This window comes from Triturus cristatus, chromosome 3_2 (assembly GCF_964204655.1).
Source record: "Triturus cristatus chromosome 3_2, aTriCri1.1, whole genome shotgun sequence".
Classification (NCBI taxonomy): domain Eukaryota; kingdom Metazoa; phylum Chordata; class Amphibia; order Caudata; family Salamandridae; genus Triturus; species Triturus cristatus.
In genome coordinates, this window is record NC_140584.1 from 904325885 (window position 1) to 904353520 (window position 27636).

The 27636-nt window shown below is 44.4% G+C and overlaps 1 protein-coding gene across 4 annotated transcripts in view; it reads left to right on the forward strand.

Moving 5' to 3' along the window:
* The window catches only part of LOC146858425 (multidrug and toxin extrusion protein 2-like), a 564202-nt gene that overhangs the window by 212130 nt on the left and 324436 nt on the right, over positions 1-27636 (forward strand). For all 4 annotated transcript variants that reach the window (XM_085649344.1, XM_085649345.1, XM_085649346.1 and 1 more), the window contains 4 exons: positions 1446-1543; positions 19550-19647; positions 26813-26926; positions 27011-27078. In XM_085649344.1, coding sequence (XP_085505470.1) covers positions 1446-1543; positions 19550-19647; positions 26813-26926; positions 27011-27078 — 378 coding nt within the window. The remainder of the gene's footprint in view (positions 1-1445; positions 1544-19549; positions 19648-26812; positions 26927-27010; positions 27079-27636) is intronic.

Below are 27636 nucleotides of genomic sequence, written 5' to 3' on the forward strand. Positions count from 1 at the left end.
TGTTGCGGCAGTTTAAGAGCTGCACTGTTTTCGGGTGAGCAGGGGCCTGAGGCGGGTGCTGTCCCAGCGATATATGTGCCCTCTCTACAATCAGCATGGGGTAGGAGGCTTCCCCAAAGAGGGTATGTTTTCTACATTCGGTCCATAGCAGTCAATTTCAAGACGCCAAAGATTCCTAGAGTGTTTTGACTCTCGATTCCGCCTCCAAATCTTCAGTCTTATTGAAAATAACTTTAAGGACCTTCTCCATCTGGAGTATTCATTCCTCAGCCGAGGAGTGTGTAATCTCAGCTGTGTTTAGGCTGGTCCAGTAGCTCTTCATGCCTGCCTGTTTCCCCTTCAAACGATCAAAGTTGCCACCGCCATGCCAGGGCCCTGGCCGCGCCACTTAAATGGCCGTATCATGGGCCCATTGCACTTGCCGCTACAGAGGTAACAGTGAGGCTGGACATAGTCTTGCTCGCCCCGATGCCGTGCAGAATGGATGGATTAATGCCAGATTTTTGTCAGGCCGGCAGAGCCTCCTCAGCAGGCTGCCATCTTGTGGTCGTGCTAGCTCTGCCCTCCAAGATATTTGCCATTTAGTAACATGACGTGCTTGTGCCATGGGGCCAAAAATCTGCTAGCTGCAGTGTTTGACTTATTTCGTCATCACAGCAAATGCTAGGTGTGCTCCTACCACTGTTATATATTCCTTCAGTTAACTCCTGCTTCCACTGATTCCAGGTGCTTGATATTCACTTCCGAAGGCCACGTTTGCATTAAAGATTAAGGACCCGATTTAGAATCTGGTGGGAAGGGTACTCATTCCAGCGAACACAGAGTACTCTGTCTGTCCAACTCTAGGTCCACCCATCCTTTTTTGTGACAGATGGAGTGCCAAGTTTACGCGAATGATGTAAAATGTTGTCCTCCAGTGTAAGCCTAACTCTGCCGTCCCCCGTGAAGACTATCGGAGGTAAGCCATCAGTAAAACCATTCACTCTATTTACAGTGTTTTAAAAAGAAATGTATATACAACTGTCACCACCAGGATCATCCTGGCAAGGAGGGACCTTAAAAATAAAAAATGAACTCCCACACCATGTGAAAAACTCCATTGGCGTTGTTGCCATTAGTCTTTGTCTTTTCCAACAGCACATTCCCCACATTGGGAGTTTATTGTTGGAAAATGCCAAACTAAATTAAAGGCAGAGTGGCAGACATAAAGACCTCTGGCACCCTGCCTGCCTTTACCCCATCCACCTAGATCTAAATCAAGCCCTTTATAATTTGAATTTTTCAGTGAAGCCCACTTGTTGGGGGAAAAGAGTCTACACAGTTTTGTTAATGTGCACGGCTAATTAATGAACTCTCAACTGGCATTACTGGGACACTTATTGGAGTTTGGTATAGGTGATGAGAATGATTTTTACACTTATTTTTATATATATATTTTTTTTTAGGGAGTGATTTGGCCTCAAGTTATAACTGGCGGTGTTGTAAACGTCCTTAACATCGTTGTCAATGCCATACTTCTGTATGCGATGGGCTTTGGAGTGGCGTAAGTACTTGTTGGTTTCTGGTTATTATATAAAAAGTATTGAAGTGAGCTCACCTGGTCAGTGAGAGCACAACACTGTATTATGGTTTGAATTTGATTCTCACAGCTCATTATTTAAGGATTGGTTAATCAAAGGACTAGGCAAAAGCTCCTAGTACTGAAGAAAGCAAACTCTAACCTGTTCACCGTCCCATCCCCCACCTTCCCATCACAAAATGATAATTACAAACGTGGCTGCTGCCCGACTGCAAGCTCATATCAACATGAACTTCCTCCTACCATATTGGCAATTCTGAGTCAGGTTTCCAAGTTGTGGATGATCCCTACCTCATTGGAGACAGTGCACACTCCGGTTCTACTTGATCAATCGTCTGACATTGACGCCTTGCACAACCACCCCTTAAACAGTCTGTCACCATAACATTCTAGCACCATGCAAGCCCTTTAATTACACTGTTCTGCACTGATTATACTGTTTGTCAAAACAACACTTCATGGTCAAAACAACTGGATCCAAGCAGCTACCAGTGACCTACCGCATACACAAAAGTTCCATCCACTCTTTCCGACAATTTGTAATCTTTAAATAAAGCTTTACGAACCTTCCTGCCCATTTTCAGGATCCAGACTTGCCAGTACGCTGGTTGCACACAATTACATCGAAATGCCTCAAAGCAACTCAAGGGCACTGGCCCATATTTGTCTGGATGTTTAGCGCCTGTTTTAAATTGAAGTCCATGAAGACAAACTAATAATTTCCAACTGGATCCAACAAGATAAGATACTAAACTGGCTATTTTATTAAACCGGACTTATTCATATCTAAACCCTCTGCAAAATCCTTTTGTTTCAGTCAACCCATGGTGAACCTTGGGACTTCATATTGCTGAGAAATCTCAAAGATTCTAACTTTACTTTCCTGCAGCAGACTTTAGACTACACAACCAAGCTATACCACAAGGATAGGAGCGAAGTTCTTTGTTCTTACCTTGCGCATATGAATATTGTCCTGCATTCGGCTCTACAGCTCCAAGGATAGTAGAAGTACAGCTACATTTTACTTCCTGACGGACATTTGACACTACAAGCGTGCCTCATCTTCAGGACCACTGCATCCCTGTAAGAACAAGCATACCAATTTTCCTTGAAGAAACTCGCCATCTAAGGATGCCAATGCAACCCTCAAAACCATGACATCATAGCAGTGGACAACCAGACTAAAGCTGAATTTTCAGATCTTACTCCATAACCACTGCACTTCAGTTAAATGCACTGGCAGAAATCATTTAGTGGTTTGCTCATTCCATGTGCAAACTACCAGAGACAATGTGAAGCATTTGCTCTATGTGCGTACTGCCAAGCAGGTGCCTATATCCCTCACCCTTTTCTGATTTTCCTCACCGTATGAATCTCCATCCATGTTTATGGAGTATTGGAGTCTGGAAATGACTTTTCAAGTCTAACTTCAGCTGTTTAAAACAAATTGGCATATAAAGAGGGGCGTGGATTGGGTGTGAATTGGTTAATGTTCAGAAAAGGTTAGGTATAGCTAGATGGTTGGTCCACAGTAATGAAAAAAATAGAACCTTCTGATCGGTTGAGGCAGTTTCTTCTCCCATTGGACATTTTGTTAATGCACAATTGCCACATCTGTGAGTAAAATGCAGCAGTTGAAATTAGAGGGCTCCGGGACTTAGTCCCCATCTCCTGAAGCAGTTTGTGGCAAAGGGAATAAGGGGGCAGGCTTGTGGGGTGGAGACCCGTAGAAATCCCCGTCCCCACCCCATATAAAATGAAAAAATAAAGTAATTGGAACGTGGGTACCATAGTACTCTCGCAGGAGCCATTGCCGCCTTGGCTTGTATAGTTACATGGGGTTAAGCGTGTCGAGTACAGTGGTATCCACATTTTTTTATTTTTTTTTAATGGGAATTGCAAGTTGGCACAGTGGGGGTTGGGCACTGGGCTCGACAGCCAACCCCATGCCACGTACTGCCTTCGCACAGCAGGGGGTTGGGCACCTATGTGGTGGGTGGGCACCCTTGATTGGTTGGGCCCAGGACCCTGCCAGAGGTCAAACTCTAAAGCCAACCCCAATTCCAAAAGGTGTGCTGAGTTGGATGAAAATTATGCTTTTTTAAACTGAACTGCAAAAAAACAAAGGTTAATATTATGTTATAGTTGGGTGTGGTAATAAGATATTACTTGATGTCAGGGACCTCCAACCTTTTATCTAAAAAGAGCTACTTGTGTTTATTGAAAGTCCTCTCCAGCTACTAATATAAGGGTTGTACACAACAAACGAGATTACATTAGTGTGCTCCCTATGCAAACGTACCACCTGTGATTACCTCTATGCAGGATTGCCACCAGTAATGTAAAAAAAGGATAAGTCATTTTGGCCTGCCTCTACAAGGGTATTAGATAACAGACACATCTACAACCCCCCCCTGCACCAATGTAATAATACCAAGATAATATTAGTTACAAGTCTCCCAAACTGCATGATTTATCATTCAGATATCCCCTTTAAAATATTTTGAAATGTATGGGATCTGAAAATACACACTTTTTGTCTTAAATACACACTTTTCAATTGTGATATGCATCCATTAATGCAGCCAAGCAAAAGGTTCTAATTCAGGAGTCTGGGGTATCCACTCAGGAGCTACTCGTCGAAGAAGCATTCTTTATATTACAAAGAACAAACCTAGAAATTCCCTGAAAAAAACTAAAGGTTAGACTGACGTTATAATGGGTATGGTAATAATATGTTACCTTACGTTTAAAAAAAAAAAAAGAAAAAACCTAGACATTCACTGAAAAAATCCAAAGGTTACTGGGTAAAAGATTTTTGTTCATGTTAAAAAAACCTTTAACATATAAAAGTAATCGGTTATAGTTTAGTGAGCAAACTACAACCTGTGCCCCACTGTCCATTGCTTAGAACTTCACATATTACATCACTCAAAACATGTAAAATTATATTGATCACATCACTGATGATTACTCGGATGACATCATCTAGTGAATGTAACAGCTTGCTATACGCTTCTCATGCTGGAAGGCATTCAGCAAGCTACACCTAGACCCAGTTTTGTGTTACCTCTCTAGTGCTAATGGGTTTAATCTTTCACAATATGCGAGAAATAAAGGGTGTCTGTGAAATCAGCCACACTTAGTAGATAGTAGGCTCATTTTTTTTTTATTGGTATTCATGTGCGTAAGAAACATAATGTCTCCGTAGACATTAATTCAGTCTGAATTTTAAATCAACAGCTTCTCATCTATGCATCAAGCAATAAGGCATGCACCACCCTGTCTTCTGGACAACCCTTCATACTTTGTACCCTTCATGTATTTCTGAAATGAGCAGAAAGATGTATACTTTACAACAACAGTTATACTGCAACTTGAACTGTCTGTAAAAGAGTCACTGAAACATTATACATTCTTTTGCAATGTATATTGTCACAATATAATATTTTCACTAAAGTTCTAGAAATACTTATCTGAACCTTCTAAATTACTAGTGTATATAGAAATTGTCTATACCACAACATGACAATTCTTTATGTATGCACACAGAAATCTACAGGTGAACAATGTTTTATAAGGAGAAACTTTGTTTTTCTACCATACTTTTGGCAACAGGCCCCTGATTTAAGCCACAACCTTTTTGAAATGTATGTCAGCAACTCACGGTACTTGCGCTCAGTTGCTACTTTGTTTAAATGAAGTACTGCTTGCACTTAAAACTTCACTGCTGACTAAAGGGTGCACAATATAACTTTTACTATACCAAATCACACTTGTTCCTAGGACTACACTGTTTCTGGTTTGAACATGCACATATCTACATAGAGTCAATCTACGCTTTATAAGATTGTGGGCCCTATACTACCTACAATTATCTAAAGTTTATAGAGTAAGGTAAGTAAGTTGATTGAGCGTTCGATTAATTAAAATCATTACAGTAACACGAGCATAAAGAAAACAACCATTTTGTTTCCTTCTAAAATTCTACTTATTTTCCTTGCGGATTAAACCATACTAAATTAATATTGTAATATGTTTTGTGCAAAAATTATCCCACAGTAAAACTTGTATATAAAAATCAATCAGCTGCGATCAAGGGGATAGAATAGAATGCTTAAGCAGATTGGGACTTTTTATATATTTATTATTTTAAGATGCAGTTTCCACTATCCCAATTTGATGAAGTATTTCACAAGACCAAGTGAGTGATTTAAAGTGCTTTGCTCAGATAGGAGGGTTAGTAAATGCAGTTTTCCCTATCTGATTTTAGTTGGAGCTCTGCTGAGTTAGTTTATTTAATCTCCCTGTTAGTCTTATCCCTCCGCTTCAATTAATGTGCGATGACTGATGGCCCCTGAATGATGGTGCTAATCCCTCCCACTTACAAATTCTGAGTGCAGTAATAGGGCTTTTTCATGCCAACGTGCCTTAGAGTACATGTATAGAAAAATACTTTTTGCTAATTAGTACATGCTGTATGTTAACCTGTCCCCAAATTTGTTAGCCCGAGACTGCTCATCAAGTGCCAGCCTAATTGTGTGCGTGAACTTTGCCATTCCAGCCATACTAGCAAACTGGCACATGCATCAAAAATGCCTTTTGCGATTCTTTATTGGCAAAAAATAAGGATTCGCTAATAAGGAATCGCAAAAGCCCATGCATGTAGAAATCGCTTAAAAAATAGCGATTTCTAAACATTCCTTAATTGCGATCCGCAAATTGCGAGTCGCAATTAAGGAATACCTCCCCATTCATTCCTATGGGCCTAGAGTCCCATAGGGATGAATGGGAAGACATTCTCAATTTGCGATTCTCAATTAGAGAATCGCTAATTGAGAATGCAATTTCAAGGGTGCCAGGGTGTCAAAAGGACACCCTGTTGCACCCCTGAAATCTGCATGAGAGTTCATCTTGCACACACACATGCCCCAAGGGGATGTATGTGTGTAAAATGGAAAATGCACTTTAGTTCATTTTTCAAGGTTCAACTTCATGGTAATTTGCGCCCCGTATTAGCGAAATCGCTATTTTTTTTCCTTAAATGCAATCGCAATTTGAGAACTCGCAAATATTTGCGAATTCTCAAATTGCGAGTGCCATGACCCTTCATGCATCGCAAAAGGTCTTTTTGCGGGTGCAAAAGCCAGATTTTTGCGAATCGCACCGTTTGCGCTCGCAAAAAACTTTGATGCATGTGCCCCAAAGATAGTTGCGTCAGATTTGGTAAAACACAGATCCAAGGCTTCCATACACGTTCTCAGACCTTGGGCATGAAAAATTGGGCGTACCAAGCATTGACAATCTTTTGCTAGGGTAGTGCATCAGCACAACAAATGCACCCATGATTCTTTCCTGTATAAACATAGCCTGCATGCAACGTTTTCCCCCTTTTGCGCCCATGCTGTCTAAAAGACAGTTATAAATAGTGCTATAAGCCGCATGAAGAGCATTTTCCTGCGTGCCTGGACTGAAAATGCTTCATGTAGATAAGGCTGGGCTTTCCCTGGGATGTATGTTGCATCCAGTGCCGTGGTGATGGATTTAAACTCCAGAGTTTCCAAATCCATTTCAGATTAAATAGTCTGTACCTGCCTCTTCACCACCTTTTTCCATGCTGATATCGGAATTGAGGACAAGTGCAGGCTTTCAACTTGTATCCTCCAACTGCCTATAGCTTGCTCCAGCTCTAGATGCCACGTGAGTGTTCTTCCTTGAAGATCGCTCCCAAGTGATGTTTGAGTGAGTTTTCTCAGGCTCTCATAATTCTAATGTAAGATTTAAGAAAATCCCCCTGGAGCACAAACTTTGGCCACCTGAGGCCTAACTCCTGTCTTATACTTGCTCTTCTGGCTTGCCGTGGGGCTAGCAACACTGATTTATAGGCTTTAGCCTATGCTGCTGTTATAAGATTGTTCAGCGCACCCGGGAAGGCCAGGTGGCCATAACTGATTGCCAGGATAAGTTTAGCTTTCAGGACTGTCCGCATTGGATCAGCAGTTGGACTTAAGTTGTTGTCCCAGTTGCCTCAGTGAATGGATCGTTTGGTCTGCCTTTCCCCTCAGGTGCTTTAGATGTGTGCCAGCTCTTGCATTCTCTGAAAACCTTACCCAGAGATAATTATAGGCGGTGGTTATCCCAAAGTGCTGATCGGCCAGCTTCCAGTGAGCAAGCTTCTTTTTTGGGTATTTTCCAAACATGATTATTTTAGTTTTGCCTTCGTTGACTAGCAGGTGGTTTTCTTGATTAAAGCCATGCAGTGCTTTTAAAGTTCTCTGTAGACCCACCCTTGTGTGATCCATTATCACTGTATCATGCGCATATTGTAGAATTGGGAATCTCACCTTCCCCAACTTAGGAGCTGCCAGGCTGCCCCATGTCTGCAGTGTATAGATTGAAGAGTAACTGGGTCAAAACGCAGCCCTGCTTCAGCTCGTTGTTAGTGGCTTGTCTAGTTGTTACTGTTGTAGGGCTAGTTTAAACCTGGACCCGTGTTTCCTGGTGTAGAGATATGATGACCTTCAGGAGCTTGGGCAGGATCCCCCAAGATGAAGATTTCCACCAAAGTCTTCCTCGGTCCACCGTGTTGAATGCCATACTGTAATCTAGAACAGACAGAACAATGGCGGTTTACCTTTCATAATTGCATGTTTTGAAAAATGTGCCAATGCTGTGTTGCTATCCATTGTAGAACTATTTGGCCTGAAACCTGACTGATGGGTTGGGAGTATTTCTTTTTCTTCTGCCCAAGACTCCCAACTCCTTTAGTAAAACCTGTGCAAATGCCTTAGCTTCTATATCAAGTAGGGCCACCAGTCTATAATTAGGTTGGATCTGATCGGCATCCCTTTTTATGTATGGGATGTAACATTGAACCTCTTCAAGACTGCGGTATCATTGTCAGATAAGCCTGTTCAAAACGTAGGTCAACATCGGGATGGAAAATACCTGGGCTGTTTCAAATACTGGAGCTGGGATCCCATTGGGACCTGGGGCGCCATCATTCCTCATTTTTTTCAATGAGTTTCTTGACTTCACCCTCAGTAATTTGAGTGCCTTTAGGTTATGATAGTAACTGCACCCTTGCTGCTATTATCGAGGTTGGTGGCTTCTTCTTTCATTGCTTGGGTGCCTTCGATGTTATAGCTAGCTTCTTCTGGTCTACTCCCTTCAACAATACCCTTAGCTGATTCTTTGGTGCATAGTTGTTTGACGTGTCTTTCCCAATCTTTTTTGGCAACGCCGATCTCCTTTGACCAGCCTTGGCTTTTTAGCCGATTTATATATCTCTGCATTCTTGTGTTGTTCGTTTCCTTCAACACTGAAAACATTCTCCTTCCATATATTTCATTTTATTCTCCCATAGTTCTTTTTTATATGCTGACCTTTCGGCAGCTACGTATGGCCTTCTAGTGCTTCGCCTCCTTTTTTCTTTACTCTCAGTACCTTTTGGAGGTTGTATTTGCTCATAACCAGACCTTCATATCAACGAAGCGCATGCTGTGTCATTTCCACATTCTTTCTCTGGGTCTTGCATTGTACTTCCCCAGGGTCTGCTGCAATTCTGCTATCAGGGCTTCCCATTTTCTTGATACTAAAAATGAGGTGGCCGGCTTTAAGCTATTTCTCTGTGTTTCATCCCACACCTTCAGGTTATCACCGAGATTTGTTGACCATTTGATTCTTCGAAGATCCTTTTCCTGCTCATTGCACATTGTACCTCCTATCACTTGAAGTGTGGCCGTCTGACTTACTGTCAGATGTAGAGTGACAGGCAGTGGCCTGTGATCACTTTCACTTCTGTCATCCACTTGGAAATCCCACTATCTGCCTCCTAGCTCTTCGCTGACAAATATGTAGTCAATTGTAGATATAATTTTAAATGTGGGTTTGTGTTGCCTGGACGAATTGCGTGTCACTTTCAGTGTGTTGGTTGAAAATAATTTATTGTGGAGGAACACGAAAAAGCGTTTGGCCTGCTTGTTCAAGTCAATTTTCCCTTCCAGGCGCTCATGTTGAAGTCTCCAGCAATGAGCACAAGGTGTCTATCATAAGCGGTCAGCAAATCTTCCAGTGTCCCTGCAAACAACTCAATAAAATCTTTCTTCTGGCTCTGCACTGGATTTATATAACAATTTAACAACATTTTGCGAGGTTCTTAGTTCTGCCTTATTCCTTGTAATCGTATTGCTTGTATCTCTGGTGATTTAACAGATATTTCATTGGCAACTAACTTGCAGGCGTGTTTTACAAACACCAATAATGCTCCCGACGGGTGCACAAAGATGTACTTTTTGCTGGCTGTTTTCAGAAGCTCATAGTAGCCTGTCATGGGAGTTGTTGTTTGTGCCCAAGTTTCCTGGAGACAAACTATGTCTCCAATGGCTAGGTTTTCCTGAACGGACTTGTTTCAAGTGATTTTCATGATCTCATCTATGATTTGTTGTATTGCTGGAGCTATTAGCAGAATTCTGTGGCATGTGGCAGCCATTATAGGACTCTGGGATTTTTTTTGCAGAAGGAACATAAGGGGACACGGTGGTCGCGCTCAGACCTCCAGGTCCATGTGGTTAGGTCCTAAAGAGACCCCCCCACCCCCTTCCAGCAAAAGTATATGAAAAATATTTCCAGGAGTACCCTGGGGCACAGCACGACCCCTGTGTGCTAAAATCATTTAAAATCCTTCTGACTTACTTTTATTGGTCCATTATATAGACACCCTAGAGTCCACAGCCAAGAACCTGGTGCTAGTTGCCGCAAGTCTAGGTGCTGCCAAAGACGTGAACTGCACTGTTACAGAATTGGTTATGAAGCACCCACCGTGGTGCTGTCTGAGCCCAAAGCCTCTGCTGCACCCTTCACACAGCTATACAGTCAGAGGTTATTGGGCCATATAGGGCACCGCGGGTGAGATATCAGGCATGCCAACCTAAAACACATTTCACTCTATGAGGAGGGGACGGTAGCTTTAATGGGAGGGTCCTTGTGCCGAGAAGAACCTAAAAGCCACATTTGCCGAGTCTGGGCCAATGTCCTTCGGTATTTTCGCACCACTTAATGGACATCGACTGGTCAGTGCCTCGAAAGATGAGCTGGAAATTCACTTACTAAGTGGTTTTCAGCTGTTCACTGCCACTGTGTGATATCTGCTCTTCACTGCCTGAACGTGCGAAGGGAGCAGAGGTACACACGATGGCACAGTATGAGTTGGCAGAGCTGTGAAACATCTCATTCACCCAAGAGCACCCAAAGAAGCAACTGAAGAGAAGATCCTAATAGCAGAAAAGTGATATGTCCAACTTTTCAAAGTGGCTGTAGGTATTAATATTATGAAGACTTGGAACCGAAATGATGGGCAGGTGATACAGCAAAATGTGCTTGGATACTCAGCAGTTCTTTACAAAACCTAGTATTGGCAGAGGATGGGGAGTGAAATATTATTAGACTGGAGTTTTGCTTTCTTTGTTACTGGACCTAGAAGCAGGTACATTCAGTATGTCTGCAAAGGAAACCCTGAAAATAAAAAAATAAAAACTGGTGCTTTGCATCAGAACTGCGGCATGGGCGCCTTGAACTAGGTTCTGCGAGCACAGCTGATGACATCTGTATCCCAGAGGTACAAAATGAACTTGATAAAAGAGAGATCAACCACTCAATTGATGTAAGAAGTGGCACGGAGGGGATCCTCCGTATTATTGATGCCCACTGATACGGTCACCTTGGCGGTGTCTCTGTAAAGGGTAAATCCGTGATGGGTATATCCACCATTTTCTTTCTACTTAAAAATATCCTGGATGTAATTTTTTATTTATTTTAGTGTTGTATACATTTTCGCCATTATTCCAACTGTCTCTACATAGTTTAAATAAAAAATTAATAAGAGATTGAGTCCCAGGGAGTAGGGTGCCAAGTTGCTTTATGGGAAGACTGAATGCTTTAGCATGTTTCGTAGAGTAAAGCTTCAAGGAGAGGAGTGGAGAGGTGTGGCTCACTGGTTAGAGGCGGCAGACCCGTAAGCAGAGGACGGCCTGGGACCAGGGTTCGATTCCCGACGCGGCAGGGTCGTGGACCAGGGTCAGCGGGCTCGATAATTCTCGCCTCGGTGCCTACTCCAGTCAGGGACCACACTCTGCAACTCTGGGCATTAGCTTGCCTCATCTTCACAACGGCCCCCCCAGACCGCTGGGGATGCTTGGTTGCACCTTAGAGATACCCATTAGGGACCATCTCTCAGGGTGAGCCAGGACGGGTTCCCCAGCGGTCGAAGCGCGGAGATACTCCTCCGGGAGTCGATTGTAGCGCTATATAAACCCACAATTAAATTAAATTAAAGGAGCCTGAACCTGCACCCCAAATCACAGACCTGCGCCATTTAAATGGGCAAGTACTCTCTGGTACTGAGTACCTGCACTTCTTTAATTTGAAAGGGAAGAGTACCTGCACTTCTCAGCACTGTCATACTACATATGATGGGAGAGTATCAACCCTTTTCAGGATCAAACAAGTACTCTGTACAGAGTACCAGCACGTCTATACTTTCACTTTAAGCTCTACACATACCAACTATCTGAAGCTGAACACCGACATGACCGAAATCGTGATCTTCAGGAAGAGCGCTTCACCGTGGGACTTCACCTGGTGGCCAACAGAGCTAAGACTGACACCCACCCACAGCAAGAACCCCAGGATAATCATCAACAGAAAACTTGACATGACCGCCCAAGTCAACGGCGTCACTGCCTCATGCTTCTATACCCTGAAAATAATAATGAAGTTTTCAAATGGCTTCCCATCAGCACACGGAAAACTGTTGCATGCGCCCTGGTCCACAACAAGCTGGACTACAGCAACTCCCTCTATGCTGGGATCAACAAAAGGGTCACCCAAAGGCTGCCGACCATTCAGAAATCTGCAGCCAGAATCACTCTCAACCTCCCACGCCACACACTCATTACACCACACCTGAAGGAGCTCCACTAGCTCCCCGTACATAAACAAGCACAATTCAAAGTCCTCATTCGCACTTTCAAAGCACTACATGACACTGGCCCAGCATACCTCAACAATCACATCCTCTTTCACAAAACTTCCAGACATGTTTGCTCGTCCAGACTCCTACTTGCACGCATCCAACGCATACGGAAACCAAGATCTGGCGGTCGAGCCTTCTCCTTCATTGCTCCTTAAGCGTAGAACGACCTGCTGCTACACATAAGAACCTCCTTCTCACTTCTTGAATTCCTCAAGGAGCTGAAGGCCTGGTGTTTCAAGTAGCCGCACTAGGCCATAGGGTTGGTTAGAGTCTCACCTGCTCGGAGCCAGGATACCCTCACAGGTTGGCAGTGTGTTTTACAAATCTGCACAGTATACCCATACGTAGGACAGCAGACACGCCACAGACTGTTTATAGATTGTGTGTACTGGGAACACATAGAAGTAAATGTTTCAAAAAGGGCTATGCCTCAAATGTGCATAGATAATGCAGGGGGTATTTTTTTCTGCTGATCTTTTTTATCAGGCGAGCTGCGTCATGGTGTCAAATGTGTATCAACAGGCTTCGCATATGGCTGTCTAACAGGGAATAGCTTTTGCGCATTAGTACGCCGAATCGTCGACAAACTCTTAGAGGGCAGGAAACCTCGCCGAATGTACGACGTGTCTGCATACAGCAAACTTATTCCCTGAATTGGGGTAGGTGAGGTGATTATTTTCGTAGAACGCGCCAAAAGCTTTCAGAATGTTCCGGTAATAGGGTTTTCCCTTTATGTTGGAAGTGAAGTTGTATTTTATTTGGAACAATGCCTCAAAGTTTACATCACCGCTATCATAACTCGTTTTACAGCACATATTTTTAAATTTATTTCAAAGGCTATTAATTGGGTACTCGATGGTTCATATTTCTCCCTGATCACAAGGCAATAGAAGTTCAAGTTGACAGGAGGGTTCAGTGTTAGCCTCCTGCCCTCCAAAGCTCATGCACGTCTTTTTCGCGCCAGCGGCCCTGCTGTGCCCACTATATCGGTGCTTACGGGTGGCACAATAGCCACCCGTAAGCCAGTTTTGTGTTTATGGAAAGCTGTGATCCCAAAACCTTTTTAAAGAAACTATACCTGTTCGACCAGAAAACAAAAACCTCGAACATAATAGATACTGTTAGCTTGTGTGAAAAAATATTTAAACCGTCTACTAATCTGTTAATCTCCCTGCCTCATGTCAATGTTCATAACTTATACATCCGTACCGAGCCCAGTTGCACAATATAGGGTTTATTCCCATTTGGTATTCTTGGAACTAATGTGTTGACACCGTGTTTCCACAATCTATCTATTCAACGAGATAATGTAGTAGTTTAAAATGTACCTTTTTTCGTGTAATTGTGTATATTTTATTTAAAAGCAGTCATGAAAAGTACTTGACATGTAGCTATTTTTTATATGCCAATACTATGTAATGAATAAACTAGACCTAATCATGTTGATGACTTTTAGGGTAGAACTTTGTTTAGGTTTGAGATCAGAAATTAAACGAACACATTATAACTCAAGTGTCCCAATCTCTCTAAACAGCATGAAGCGTCCAAGAGCATACTGTATTTCACTTTAGAGGCCAGCGTTGCATGTTTATTTCAGTTACTCGTATATGTTGTTTTGTTTTTAACTTAGATCTGGAGCTTTGAAGGCGAATGAAGGACAAATGGAGTTGGATTACTATGTGCGAAAGCATATCCACATACCACTGCAATATTAAAAACTGCACATCTCGGCTGATTATTGTTTTGTCTTTTTGCTTTAAATAGGAAATTTACTGTTTTACACAGGTACGCAACATCACAACATTTCAGGAAAAGAGCAAAACACTGCTAGGTGATGGCTCCTCAAAGCTACTAATCCAACAAGCATTTACAATGCAATGGTCTCGGCAATATTATAGGTAGAGCTATTGGTATTGCTCATTATTTTTTTATTATTTTTGTATCCCTAAATAAATGGCATTGTCATTTCTATTGGCATTAGCTTTTTTTTTGCATATGTGATACCAGTCCTGGGGCTCCTTTCCAAATCATTATGTTCAGGTGTGTACATTAGACTGCATCGACTGTGCTGCACATTTGGTGACGATATTACTTCATTATTTTGTCATGTCTACACATGTTGACACCAGCTATGCAAGGTCTCACTTCATGAGTACCAGTTTAACACCGGCATGCAGCAAAAAGCAACTGTAAAGCCAGTCGACCTTTGCCAGGGGCCACGGTGTATGAACTCTTAATCCGTTTGTGCCAGATTTGTTGTTGTTAAAATCAGCAAATTATGCAGCAGATAATAGATTATGTGGAATTACAGTAAATCCATAATTATGCGGAAATGTTTGCGCCCACAGAACAGCATAATTGCAGTGGCCCTGGCTGCATTCCCCTTGAATTCCGTAGCAGCGACAAGCTCAGGTGACGTCCAGCTGCAGAGGCAGTATTTCGTTTCTATTCTAGCACTTTACATTTTTGGCACAAAGGGAAGGCCGGCGATGAAGTAACTGTGACAGAGCCGCACAAAGCTGGGATTAGGCCCAGGTCTCCGTGTTTCGACCCCCGCCCCTCCTCTACTGCGTGTTGTAATGTTCCTCAGAACATTATTAACAATCGTTAGCAGTGCTTGCTTTAGGCAGAACGTTTTTAGAATTAAGATCATATGGGTAAATCTTTTATCGATCTCGAAAGTATGGAAGCCAAAGGCAACACTGGCGGGATTCAATCAGGCGACGGGCAGATCACGCACACAGAATTGAGCAGCAAGCGCTGAACCCGCTGAGCATACTTCCCGCCTTCATTCAATCATTACTTATCGGTGTGAAGGGCGAATATAAGTAATTCGCTAGACGGAGATAAAATGCATATAATTGTTTTGTAGACTTATACTTGAGATGGGAAAGTCTTATAAATGTAACCCATAGAAACAAATAAAAATAGCGCTGGAAAATAAGCCTTCGCCCCTCTGGGGGGCTCACCATAACCCCAAGGCCTTATATGTCTGTATGGACATTCACAGAGGGCAAGGTAGCGGCTTCCCAGGTGAGAGAGAGAGGGTGAGGGGGGGGGGAGGAGAGATAGAGAGAGAGAGACAGAGAGAGAGATTGGGGGGACAGAGAGAGAGATTGGGGGGACAGAGAGAGAGATTGGGGGACAGAGAGAGATTGGGGGGACAGAGAGAGATTGGGGGGACAGAGAGACAAAGACAGAGACACCGAGAGAGAGAGAGAGAGAGAGAGAGAGAGAGAGAGAGAGAGAGAGAGAGAGAGAGAGAGGCAGAGGCAGAGACAGAGAGAGATGTGTGGGGGGTGCAACCATGCTGGGGCCCATCACTTTAAAGGGCCCCATTCACCCCATGGCTGTGAGATATGGAAGACTCAGGGGCCACGCATCATATTCCGCAGGCGGCCCCGACGATTTTGTGTTACGCCACTGAGAACAGGGGCTTGAATGCACGATTACTCGGGGGTCACGGAAAAAAGAAAGAAGCGCGATGGATGGACGGATGGAAGATGTACGAGAATTTGCTATCCGTGCACTGCGTTTACATGCTGGATGCACACAGCCTGCCCCGCCCAGACAGTGCCATAGCGCCTGCCACGCCCAGACAGCGCCTGCTCTGCAGAGCGGCAGAGGTCACGAGGAGCGCCCTATATCAGTTCAAACATCTTCCGTTGTAAGGTGATATAACAGGGGGCGGGACCCGTTACAAAAGAGCCTGAAGAGCGTTGCATAAACTGCTCGGGAATGCAGATTGCTCACCTGCAGCAGTGCGTGCGCGCGGGCAGGGCAAGGGCATGAGCGCAGGCTCAGGTACCCTCCGTCATTTCACAGATAAGGGCTTTGCCATCTACCACCCTCGCTCTAACCCCCCGCCACTCCTCCAGCCCAAATCTAGCCACGGGTCAGCCCAGGGCCACTGAACGGGAGGGGGGTTGAGACGGGGAGCGCCAGCTGGGACGTGCAAGATTCTCCCTAGAAGCCCCACACAGTTTGCTCTGCTATAAAGGAGTTCAGGCCCAAGCTTAACTTTGAGGGGAAAAAGGAGAAAAGCGGTAAACGCACCCTTCTTTTTCGGACAAGTCTGAAGTACTCAATTATAAAGGGGGAAAATGGATTTTGGGTTGTAGATCCCCCATCTGCTACATGCCTAATGGGTCTAGTAGGAAGAATGGTACCTCAGCTGGTAATTGGAATTTTAAATATCTGAGAGACTGTTCCTCTGAACCTAACAGAGGTCTACGAGACACCCAGATGCATAAAATCATTCTAAATGATGAGACGGCAGCGCGACTGTGTGCAGTTTTGTTGATTTAAGGCCCAGCAGAGCACCAGTTATTAAGAACAGGGCCACTGGTCCTTCTCAGTCTTATCCTGCCAAGAGATGAGGAATTCTGTGCCCTTTGCACCGTTGACCCTTTCCCGGTGGCCCAGCCGTGCGCTCACTAAGGAGAGGCTTGGCAACTTGGAGTGAGGTGAGGTGCGCGTGTAAGAGGGATTGAGCGGACACGCTGGGACGGCGAGGGCGTAGGCTGCGAGACTGGCGACGCACGGAATGTTGGCGGCGGTACGATCCTGGGGGCTGATCACAGCTGGAGGGAACCGAGAGCCCCAACAGGCTGGCGTGCTCTGGGTGCAACGTAACGGTCCGAACATGAAACAGAAACGAACCTCCTACCCGGGTGGCTCAGGTCTCTTCTGTGAAGACCCTGCCCTCCACAGCTCCCGTTTACATTCATACATTAATACACCCCCTCCTTACCGCCCAGGTTCAGGTCCCAAAAAGCTCTTTGTTACAGAGCATGAAGTGAGAGATACTCGTTAGAAAAGCTATGCAATTGTTAGTGCGTGGTTACCAAACAGGTCTGCTAACATCTGTGACTGAGCTCACCCTCCCTTCCGTGTAGCTTTGGGAATGACCGGCGTCGAGTTGGACCTCGCCATGCATCGCCATACTCCCCGTTGGGTCAGCCAAGAAGATCCTCACGGCCAGACGATAGCGAAAAAATGGCGGATGGAAGCTTCGAAACTTTTTCGGATTCGGGGGCGTGTTCCTGCTGTTCTAAAAGGGCGTGGCTAAAAAGTGAAAAGAACAGCAAAGAACACGCCCCCGAATCTGAAAAAGACGGAGCCTATTTGGAGGGACGGCTCTCTCCTCCAATGGCTGGCCTCCGTTTAGGAAGCCAGCCAATGGAGGAGAGCCAAAAAGAGAGGCGGGCTAAGGAGCCACTCTCAGAAACATTAAATCTCCGACTTCCGGTTCTGCCTTCGGCAGACCGGACAGTCCTCGACCTAAAAATGGATCCTGGAGAATAAAGGTTTGAAGAGCCAAGAACAACCTCCTTTAAACCTTTTTGCAGAGCACAAAACTGAAAATGCAGAGACTACTCATCCAGGCGACCAAAAAATGGATCAAGGGGCAATGCCCTTTTGATGGCTGGATCATAGGAATTTCTTTCCTTATGTCTCCCAGTACCATTCAAATCCACTGTGATAGTGAAACTCCTTCTCCACGAAGGAAGATTCGTATAGCTCCACGATGGCGGAGACAGTGGTGGTACCCAGAATTGTTACAATGGTGCATCAAACTGCATGTGAGGTTGCCACCCAAATCAGGTTTACTAACCAGACTTCAGGGACAATTCCAACATCAGAACTTGACTGCTAAATTTGGCAGCATGGCTCCTGAAGTCACTTTGAATATCTAAATCTCTATGTGTAGAGATTTTACGAGAGGCCAAATGTCCTTCGACAAACATAAGTTCTAGCTAGCTTAGTAAACTAGAAATGGTGAATTTCAGTGTGTTTTGTTTTTTAAACGTTAGTTGTTGCATTATTCCACACCCTACTATAACATTATTTTAACCTTTCTTTTTTTTGTTTTTAACATAAACTAAGATCTTATTACCACCCTAGCTTTAACATCTTTTTTACCCTTGGTGTTTTTTCAGTGAATTTCATTTATTTATTTTAAATCCTATTCAGCCAACTCCTTTGCTGAGCATGGCTTTCGACTGTGCGTAGCAGTGCCTCCAGCGGGCAGCCAAGCCCCCACTGTGCATAGCATTCAAGCATTTTATTTCAACGACGATTCCTATGATGTAGAACCAGGACTAAGCGTAGCATGTTTCTTTTGGTAATTTCTGCTATTTTGGTCTGTTTTCTTTTTCCATTACTTATGGCTTACCCAACATATTTATGAGTGATTGTGCGATGTTATTAAGTGTTTATGAATCTGTATGAAGAGCTAATGATGGGTAGGGAAAGTTAACTTCGCACCAGCACCAACTGCCTGATTCAGAAAGGTAAACTTACCCTCGAAATTCATACGGTACATGTGCCGTTTAATTACTCTGCATGTAGGTTGTGAATTGCGTTTTGTAGTACGTTTGTGTACTACAAAGTGCAGTTTGATAATCAGGCCCAAAATGTCTATGATGGGTGTGTATTGTCCTCCCAAGTAGCTATAATATTGAAAATGATTTTTTCCCCCATTTTTTTTTTTTTTTTTTTAAGGGGGCGGGGGGATGGAGCTTTTTTAGTGTTTTAGCCAGCAACGCTACTTTTTGTTTAGAATCATTTTTATTTTTAATTGGCTATGGTTTTAAAATATGCTTCATTAAATTGTGAAACCTGAAATTATTTTTTTTCATATGCATTCAGTGTTTGTAATTGTAATGAGCTCTTTCTTTGCAACATGCCTCATAAAACTAGAGGAGTATGAGCATGTTAATGCTTTATTTAATGTTTACAAACAATTACAATACTTACGACTCAGATGGAAATTTGAATATCCATGTCCTGATATAATTTATTTCCAAACCTTCTGGTGCCATGATTATGTTTTTATTTAGGAACCCATTAAGAAAAAACAGGAGCATGTCCAATAAAAGACATAACAATTTGGAAAACTCCTAAAATGTGTTATTTCTTTTCTCTCTTTGTAGAGGCTCTGCATTGGCGAACACCTGCTCCCAGTTTGCCTTATCTGGCATGCTTTTCCTTTTCATTTGGTGCAGAAAAATATATGTGGAAACCTGGGAAGGTGAAGTATATTCTATAATTGCGCATGATTGTTTTCTAGCTGCCTTTTCTAGGCTTGTAGGAAAGCATTTATTTACTTTGATGAAAGACTTTTTTTTATTTAAGAATTTATTAAATACTTTTTTATTTAGGAATTTGACAGCATTACCAGCAGTTTTTTCTTGTGTTTTATTTTATACAGCATAAACCAAATTCACCTGTGTAGCAGACTGCTTTGAAATTCCATACAATTGTGTAAAGGAGTACAAGAAAATATACACGTGCAGTATTACAGTGATGTTAGTTTAGATGCATACAATGTTGCTCAAATTAATATACTAAAAAGCAGTTTTTAGATTTCTACAGTTTTCTACAAAAAATAAGAAAAACATACTGGCAAAATGGCTACATGCCATGAACTGGCTTTAAGAAGGTTTAAGTTACTGTTAAAAGTATTCTAGGAGGAGTTTGTCCTAGTAGAAGAAATGTAATTCCATACCTATGCTTAGCATTCACATTGTTCTGAAAATAGTAGATTCAAATCCATTTTTTAGATGGATGTCTTGTAGCCCCTAGCTGAATATTTTATGAACTACGCAGGCACCTTGAATACATTTCTGGATTGTTAGGCAAGCATTTAAAAGTGAGCAGGACTGATTTAATGTCTTCAAAATGTTCTAGTTTGAGACTGACCTAATAGCAGCAAGAAGAACTGCCTTCACAGGGTCCATCATCTCCTTGTTTTTGCTTTGCTCGCCCTAAGTTGGCAGGGTATGCCTAGATGTAGGTCCCTTGCTTACTTTGCCACTGGATTCAAGGTAGCCTGGCTGATGAGGGACGTTACCCCAAAACCGGTCCCAGGATGCTTGTTTCCGGTTCAGGGAAGACCTTGCTTGACAGTTCGTGTTGGACTGTTCCCATGAGGCACATGGTCAAGGCTTATTTGCATTTAGCTGGGTCTGAACAGAGGTAGCGAAGTGAGCTAAAGAATGATGATGGATTCAACCCAGATCTGTGACTGGGGGCGAGTGTCATCTCTGACAATTGTCTAGCTTTGTGAAATCTATTTATGCAATAAGTGTGGGGATGACATAGACCCTATGTATGTATTTGAAGTGCAGGAGTTTGTGCTTGTAGTTGTTAGACACATTGCTAGTCTGTTCACAACAATATACCCATGTCTTGTCTGTCAAGGGGTGCCCTAAGTCTCCCTCCCAAGCCACGCCGCCCGCACCCTGCCAATCACGGAGTGATTGTGCAAGATGATATAGTCTGGAGACTAATGTACGTTGTCAGGTGACGTGATTATTGTACACAGAGGGGGAAACTTGATGGCTCCGTCATCAAGGGCCGTATTGCAGAAGTCAGCGAGGCGCAAGTTCTATGCACAAGAAATCGGTCTAAAATGGATATGCCGCGTCCCTCTGTCAAATCTGTAACTGAGCTCATCTGGCCGCCACTAAACATATCTCCAGTGGTTCGGAACAGACCATGGGAAAGCACGCGCTGAGTCAGGGCTTCGGTGGTCTCGGACAGCCATGGATTATAAAGTATGGGTAGATGTGAGTACAAGTAGCTAGCTTTCATGTATCTACGAAGTCGCTCCCAAGCCCAGCATGTGGTTTGTTATGTGTTAATCTCCGCTGGCGTTCTTGACAGACTACGTGGGAGGATGGTGGAAAGAGGATAAGGGCGTTCCTGCGAATATTCAGGCTTCAGGAACTGTAATCGCACATCTTCGTGATACCAAAAATAAGAATAGTGCGAATGTGCGACTAAAAAGTATAAATAGAAATCGGGTGCTCTGAAACCTCCCAGTGCAAAAGACTGAGCGTCTGCCATCCAACCCGAGCCAGCCCCCCCAGCCCAGACCAGCCGTATCAGCATGCTTCAAAGGGTATTGAAAAAAGTAGTAGTGAGTGGGATGAGAATATTTAAAAACCGGTATAAAAACTGGTGCTGGACCACCATCTCAATAATCGCAATCCTGCCAGCGATCGATGGAAGAGTTATCCAGTGTACTACCTGGGCCGTGAGACGATGTATGGCTGGGCCATAATTAAGGCAAATGACCTCCGATTCTGTGCGGTGTAAGAAGATGCCGAAATATCTGAGTGTGTCAGTACACCAGTGCATCGGAAAGTCCTGCGTGAATGGAAGTGTAGCGTCCGTCAAAGTAAAGATCTCACATTTAGACCAATTTATAACTAGGCCAGAAAAAATGACAAATCGCACCACCTCCTGAATAATTGCAGAAAGATTGGTCGCAGCCTCTTGCACAAGCAAAAAGATATCATCCGCGTATAGGGAAGTCAGCAGAGGACCCTGATAGAATCCAAGCCCCCGCTGAAAGTGCTGCTCCTAAAAATGACGCATGTACCCTATTCTCGATGATGAATACCAGGGGCCAGAGTGGACAGCTCTATCAAATCAAATCAGCTCTATCTGGTACAAGGTGACAGGGGGAATTGGGCCGAGAGCTCCCCAAAGACTCTAAGTTGAGCAACTAGATTAGCATACAGAAGTCGTATAAAAGGCACAGAAATTATTCGGGAAGCACATTTTGCTGAGTGATGCGTAATGGAAAGGCCACTCCAAGGAGTCAAACGCCTTTTGGACGTCCAACAAAATTGCAGCAGCGGGCAGAGCCGGATCAATTTGATTAATAACCGCAAATAGCGTGCATATATTTACAGTGGTCGATTGATTCGGGACAAATCCTGATTGAAGAGGGTAGATGATCTGACCAATTAAGAGTGATATTCGCATCGCGATTACCTTCGCCAATGTCTTGTAGTTTTGGTTTGAAAGTGATAGAGGCCTATATGAAGCCCATCTATCAGGTGATTTACCCGGTTTAAGGAGCAGAGTTACAATGGCTTCTCTCATGGTGGGAGGGAGCTCGTCCGAGTCCAGTGCCGCATACACCTCCAGAAGATGCTGGACTAGAAGAGTTTTGTGTGTGTTTTTTAAAATACGCCTGTAAGGCCATCTGTGCCGGGGGCCCAAGAGCCATCCAGGCTGTCAATAGCATTTGTTATCTCATCTGCGCCAATAGGCGATGCCGAAAATTGTCGCTGTCTCTCCTCAATCCACACCATAGCAATCTCCTCAAAATAATCTAAGAGGGCAGCGCCAGTGGGCGGGGAGTGTGTAGTGTATAGCCAAGTTTAATATGACCGGAAAGTGCAGAGGATGTCAGTGCACTGAGTGACGGAGATGCCGTCCTCTGTTTGGATTTGAGTGATGTATTCAGTGTGTTGTCGGGGTTGAGGCGGGGTAAGCAGCCAAACGGCGATGTGCCCCGGTCTCTGTCCCTCACCATAGACACAAGTGCTGGGATATTTCCCAAATAGGCAGTCTCGCGAGTGGCCAGTTCTTGAAAGTCGCCCAATAGCTTTGCACGTTGATGCAACGGGGGGGGAGTGGCCCCCACCAGTGCCCGGGCATCCAGGTCCCACAACACCTGTTCAGTAGTATCGAGATCCCGGCGGATGGAGTGGAGCACTCCAGCCTGCTTAGCTGTGCAAACGCCCCTAATATATACATTGAAGGCCTCCCACAAAGTGGCATAATGAGACACAGAACCTAGATTGGTCCGGAAGTATTCAGTGATTGCTTGATACTGTAAGTGAGTTGCAGGATGCAAAGCGTCAGCTGGGAAACACCAAGATCTATAGGGACGCACAGTGTTTGGGATTACATACCACTGGTCTATATGAGACCATGTGCCGTGTGGCGTAAAAAGAGAAGCCATTGTCAGTAGGATGTCGATGTCGCCAGGCATCGACCAGTAGATATGTGCTCAGTAGAGTTTCAAGTTTCTCTGTAGAGTACGGTTTTGTAACATGACCTGTGCCCGTAGTGTCTGAAGCGGGCTGCAGTGTGGGGTTAAAGTCACCTGAACTATAATGGAGTCAGTTGGTATGTTAGAGATGTGTGTGGTAATTTTAGCAAGGAAACCACGGGTGTCCACGTTCGGGGCGTATACATTGATCAGGAGTACCTGCTTTGGGCCCAAACAACCCGCCACCAACAAGCACCTTCCCTCAGGATCCACAATCACTGTCTGGGTCGTGAAGGGCAACAACTTGTGAATCAGGACTTAGACTTCACGGGAATAGGTGCTGTAGCTAGCAAAAAACCTATTGACTCCCCAGGTAGCAGCAAATCAATTGTCAGAGGTCAGAGCATAGTTGGTCTCCTGTAAGAAGGCAATTTGCATTTTGTGTCTACCCAAATAGGCGAGAACTTGCCTCCCCTTATGTGAATTTGATAGACCCCTCACATTCCATGTCATGCATTGCCGCTCCAGCTCTACCCCTCCCCGGGCCCCCTACAGCGGTAGTTGCAGTATATGAACTAAAGCACTTGTGTATGGGAGGCTAATCAGCCGTGTAGTACGTAGGGCAATGACCTGTAAGTTACAATCAAACTCCCAACCCACCACCCTCTTCCCGCATTGGATAGCCACCCAATCTGCATCCGGTGAAGCCCAAAAATATCATAATTCACAAAGAAGCGAACAAAAAGGGTTAGGAGATCTCCTAATGGGGCAGCGACGCCCCTAGCAGACCACTTAGATCAACATTAATAGTACAAAATATATACGCAACTGCATTTGACAGAGAGAAGAACAGCAATCTTGACATCCGTAATGATATAGATGAGAGAAAGGGAGAGAAAACCAGAAAAATTATCCTGTCCAGTCTGCCTCTAGTTTGGCAAACCTTTTGTGCCATTCTCGCACGCGGAAAGCTCACCAGTCTGGTCTTTGCAGAACCACAGGGAGTAGAGTTATTTTCCAGAGGAAGAACCTTGTTGCAGATTTGTGATGCTTCCAGAACCCAGCCGCATCTGCAGGTGTATCAAAAATGGAGGTTTTGCCATTAATCGAAATGCGGAGGGGCGCTGGGTATAGGATGGCATAGTGAACGTTTTCTTGTTTCAAAGTTTGCTTGATCTCCTGGAATTTATGTCTGGCCTCCTGTACTACCAGCGTGAAGTCAGGGTATAGGGACAGTGCCATCCCCTGAAACTGCAGGTCTCCAACCTCTCTGGCCCTGCGCAAGGGGACGTCCCGGTCACGATAATGGAGTAGCTGTGCTATGATGAGGCGTGGGGGAGCGCCAGGAACAGATCTGGTGGCCAGTCTTCTATGGGCTTGTTCCACTCCGAGTGGTGGAAAGATTGTCTCTGCCAAAGCGCTCGACCAGGAGCCGTTCCACATGTCTCCATGGGGCCTGTGTTAGTAGACTCGATCACTCCGGCTATCCGGAGATTGTTGTAGCGTGACATTGCCTCCAAATCCTCAGCCTTCGCCATCGTTGTTTTGAGAAGGCATTCTGTGCGGTCAAGACATTTGGCTATATCTGTCCGTATGTCCTCCAGCTCCGAGACGCGCCTCTCCGCTGCATCAGTGCAGGTCTTGTGTTGCTCCAACCGACCGTGCATAGTGTTGAGGCGGGCAACCAGACCATCTAATCGCGCATCAATGGCCCTGAAGCCTGCACGTATTTCCATTATTAAGGCTGCCATTCCCTCCATAGGAATTGTTCAGAGCCCAGGGGATGTGCAGGGCCCGGGGTGTCCCCATGAGCGGCCTCATCACCGCCGTCACGCCTGGGAGTTTTGGTGGGAGTTTTGGTGGTCTTGAATGTGAGCTGCCTTTGTCGAAGGTCCCCATGACCCATTTTTGATATAGACGAGGTCAAGGAGTGCAAGGAATGATCAGCAAGGCCCTCGAGCGCCGAGTCGTGCGTGCCCACTATCTTCCGCCCACACAAAATGGAGGTCAGCCGCGCCGCAGTGGCGCTGAAACAATCTTCAGGGCACATTATTACTTATTCCCCCAGTAGTAAACATTGGTGTATGAAATAGTGGTATCTCGTGCCATGACCGTCGCCAAGGTCATCCACGCTTTAGCGCCTCCACTCACTCCCCACTCGCACAGACCACCACGAGGAATGTCAAATGTCAAAGGCAGGGTTGTAGCATCGTTATTGAACGCATTACTGGAGGGAGGGGGTTCCCTGCATCTAGGGGCCCAGGATCAAGCATGTAACTCACCTCTGCAGCCAGGGGGTGGCATTTCCAGAGGCTCGGAGGGCCACCGCCACATTTCAATAGGTCTCAAAGCCTTGCCTCGATTTTTCCCAGCAGCCTCACCTCTTGACAGCAGCCCCACCCTCAGACTCACCCGCGACCCCTGAAGTTGCAGGCCTCAGTGCCGTGTCAGGCCGTTCACAAGAGACAGAGCCTCCGACAGCCATGGCAATGATTCGTAGCACAAATCATCGAGATTGGATGTGGTTATGCAGTGAATTCAGTGTGGCTGCTCGGGAGCTCCCGGATCAAGCCACCATCTTGGTTCTTGGTCAGGCCACACTCCCTGGTCTTACTGACTTTGAGATAGATGAGAGGACTTGTCTGTTAACAAAATCGAATTTTACTTGTTTGTCTCCCCTTGGAAGATTTTAATTGAGAGAGCACTCTTCTGCTATGATCTCCAAACATCTTTCAACAAATAAAAGATTAACCCCTTGAGGGGTGATGTAAGATGTGAAATACAGGAAGGTTAGGGTCTGTTGTTTTCACTTTAACATATAGACTTTAGAAATTTTAGAATTGTTTATCCTTCAGGCATTTTCCTTTAATGGAATTGTAATACCACCACCTTGAAAGTATGTGAAATATGTTAACTTCTCAAAGAACCGTTCTAAAATCCGCTACAAACAAATTGAAACAATCTGCAAAGAATATGTTCCTGAATATAAAGTAACCACAGCACACAGGTGTTTGGAATAGAGTAAACATACAATTTCGAAAATAAATAGTTTGATTGCATGAAGGTGACACAAAATAAATAAAACCGATGGGGGGCGGGGGGGGGGGTGGTTGTTTTTTGTTTTTGTTTTCTGTTACTGGTAGGTGGAATAACCTGGTACATAGATCAGTTCTAAAAAACAGCATGTACTGATATTTTCAACAGAATCTTATTTAAAGTAATGTACGTAGATAAAGACACATCTTTTTGCAGTCTCAACTTTGATGGAAAAATGGAAAGTCCACAAATTCTTAAAAGTAATGTTTTTCTTTCTACTCCTTGATCTCTCTCTACTGTACTATCAACAAGAATATTTTCAACTTTACACCGTTATATTACCTAACTACTCTTCTTTCTTTAGGGTGGTCAATTGATTGTCTTCAAGAATGGGGTTCCTTTATACAACTTGCTATTCCAAGCATGCTCATGGTGTGCATTGAGTGGTGGACCTTTGAAATTGGAGGCTTTCTAGCAGGTTGGTCAGCATAACTTGATGTAACAAGGAGTAGATTTGTGTTTAAATATATCCTTTAAAAAACATAAACCTCCATCATTTCAGGTCTTATCAGTATCACTGAGCTCGGAGCACAAGCCATAATGCTGGAACTAGCCACAGCAGCCTACATGGTAAGATCTGCAGGCTCGCCCACTCCCCCCCCCCCCCCCCCCCCCCAAAAAAATTTACTGTAAATTCTGTAATAATGGTTGTGAAAATATCCACTAGTCAATGTAAATGTAAATGTGGGTGTACTTGTAAAGCGCACTGTGACTCCATGGAGTATCCTGGCACTGAAGACCGCTGGGGAACCCGTCCTGGTTTTCCCTGTGAGATGGTCCCTTTCTGGGTATCTCCAAGGTGAAACCAGGCATCCCCGGCGTCTGTGGGGGGCCGTTGTAGAGATGAGGCAATGCCCAGAGTTGCCGAGTGTGTTCCTGGTTAGAGTAGGTACCGAGGCGAGAATTATCGAGTCCGTTTTTGACCTGGTCCACGACCCTGCCGCGTCGGGAATTGAACCCTGGTCGATTCTCTGCTTACGGGTCTGCCGCCTCTAACCAGTGAGCCACACCTCTCTACTAATGATAAACTGGGTGATTTTTCCAGCTAATGCATCATCCACACCTGTTTTCCTGTGTCATGCTTCTTGTATCATGCCAGTGGTTAGCATATATATACATATATGCTAA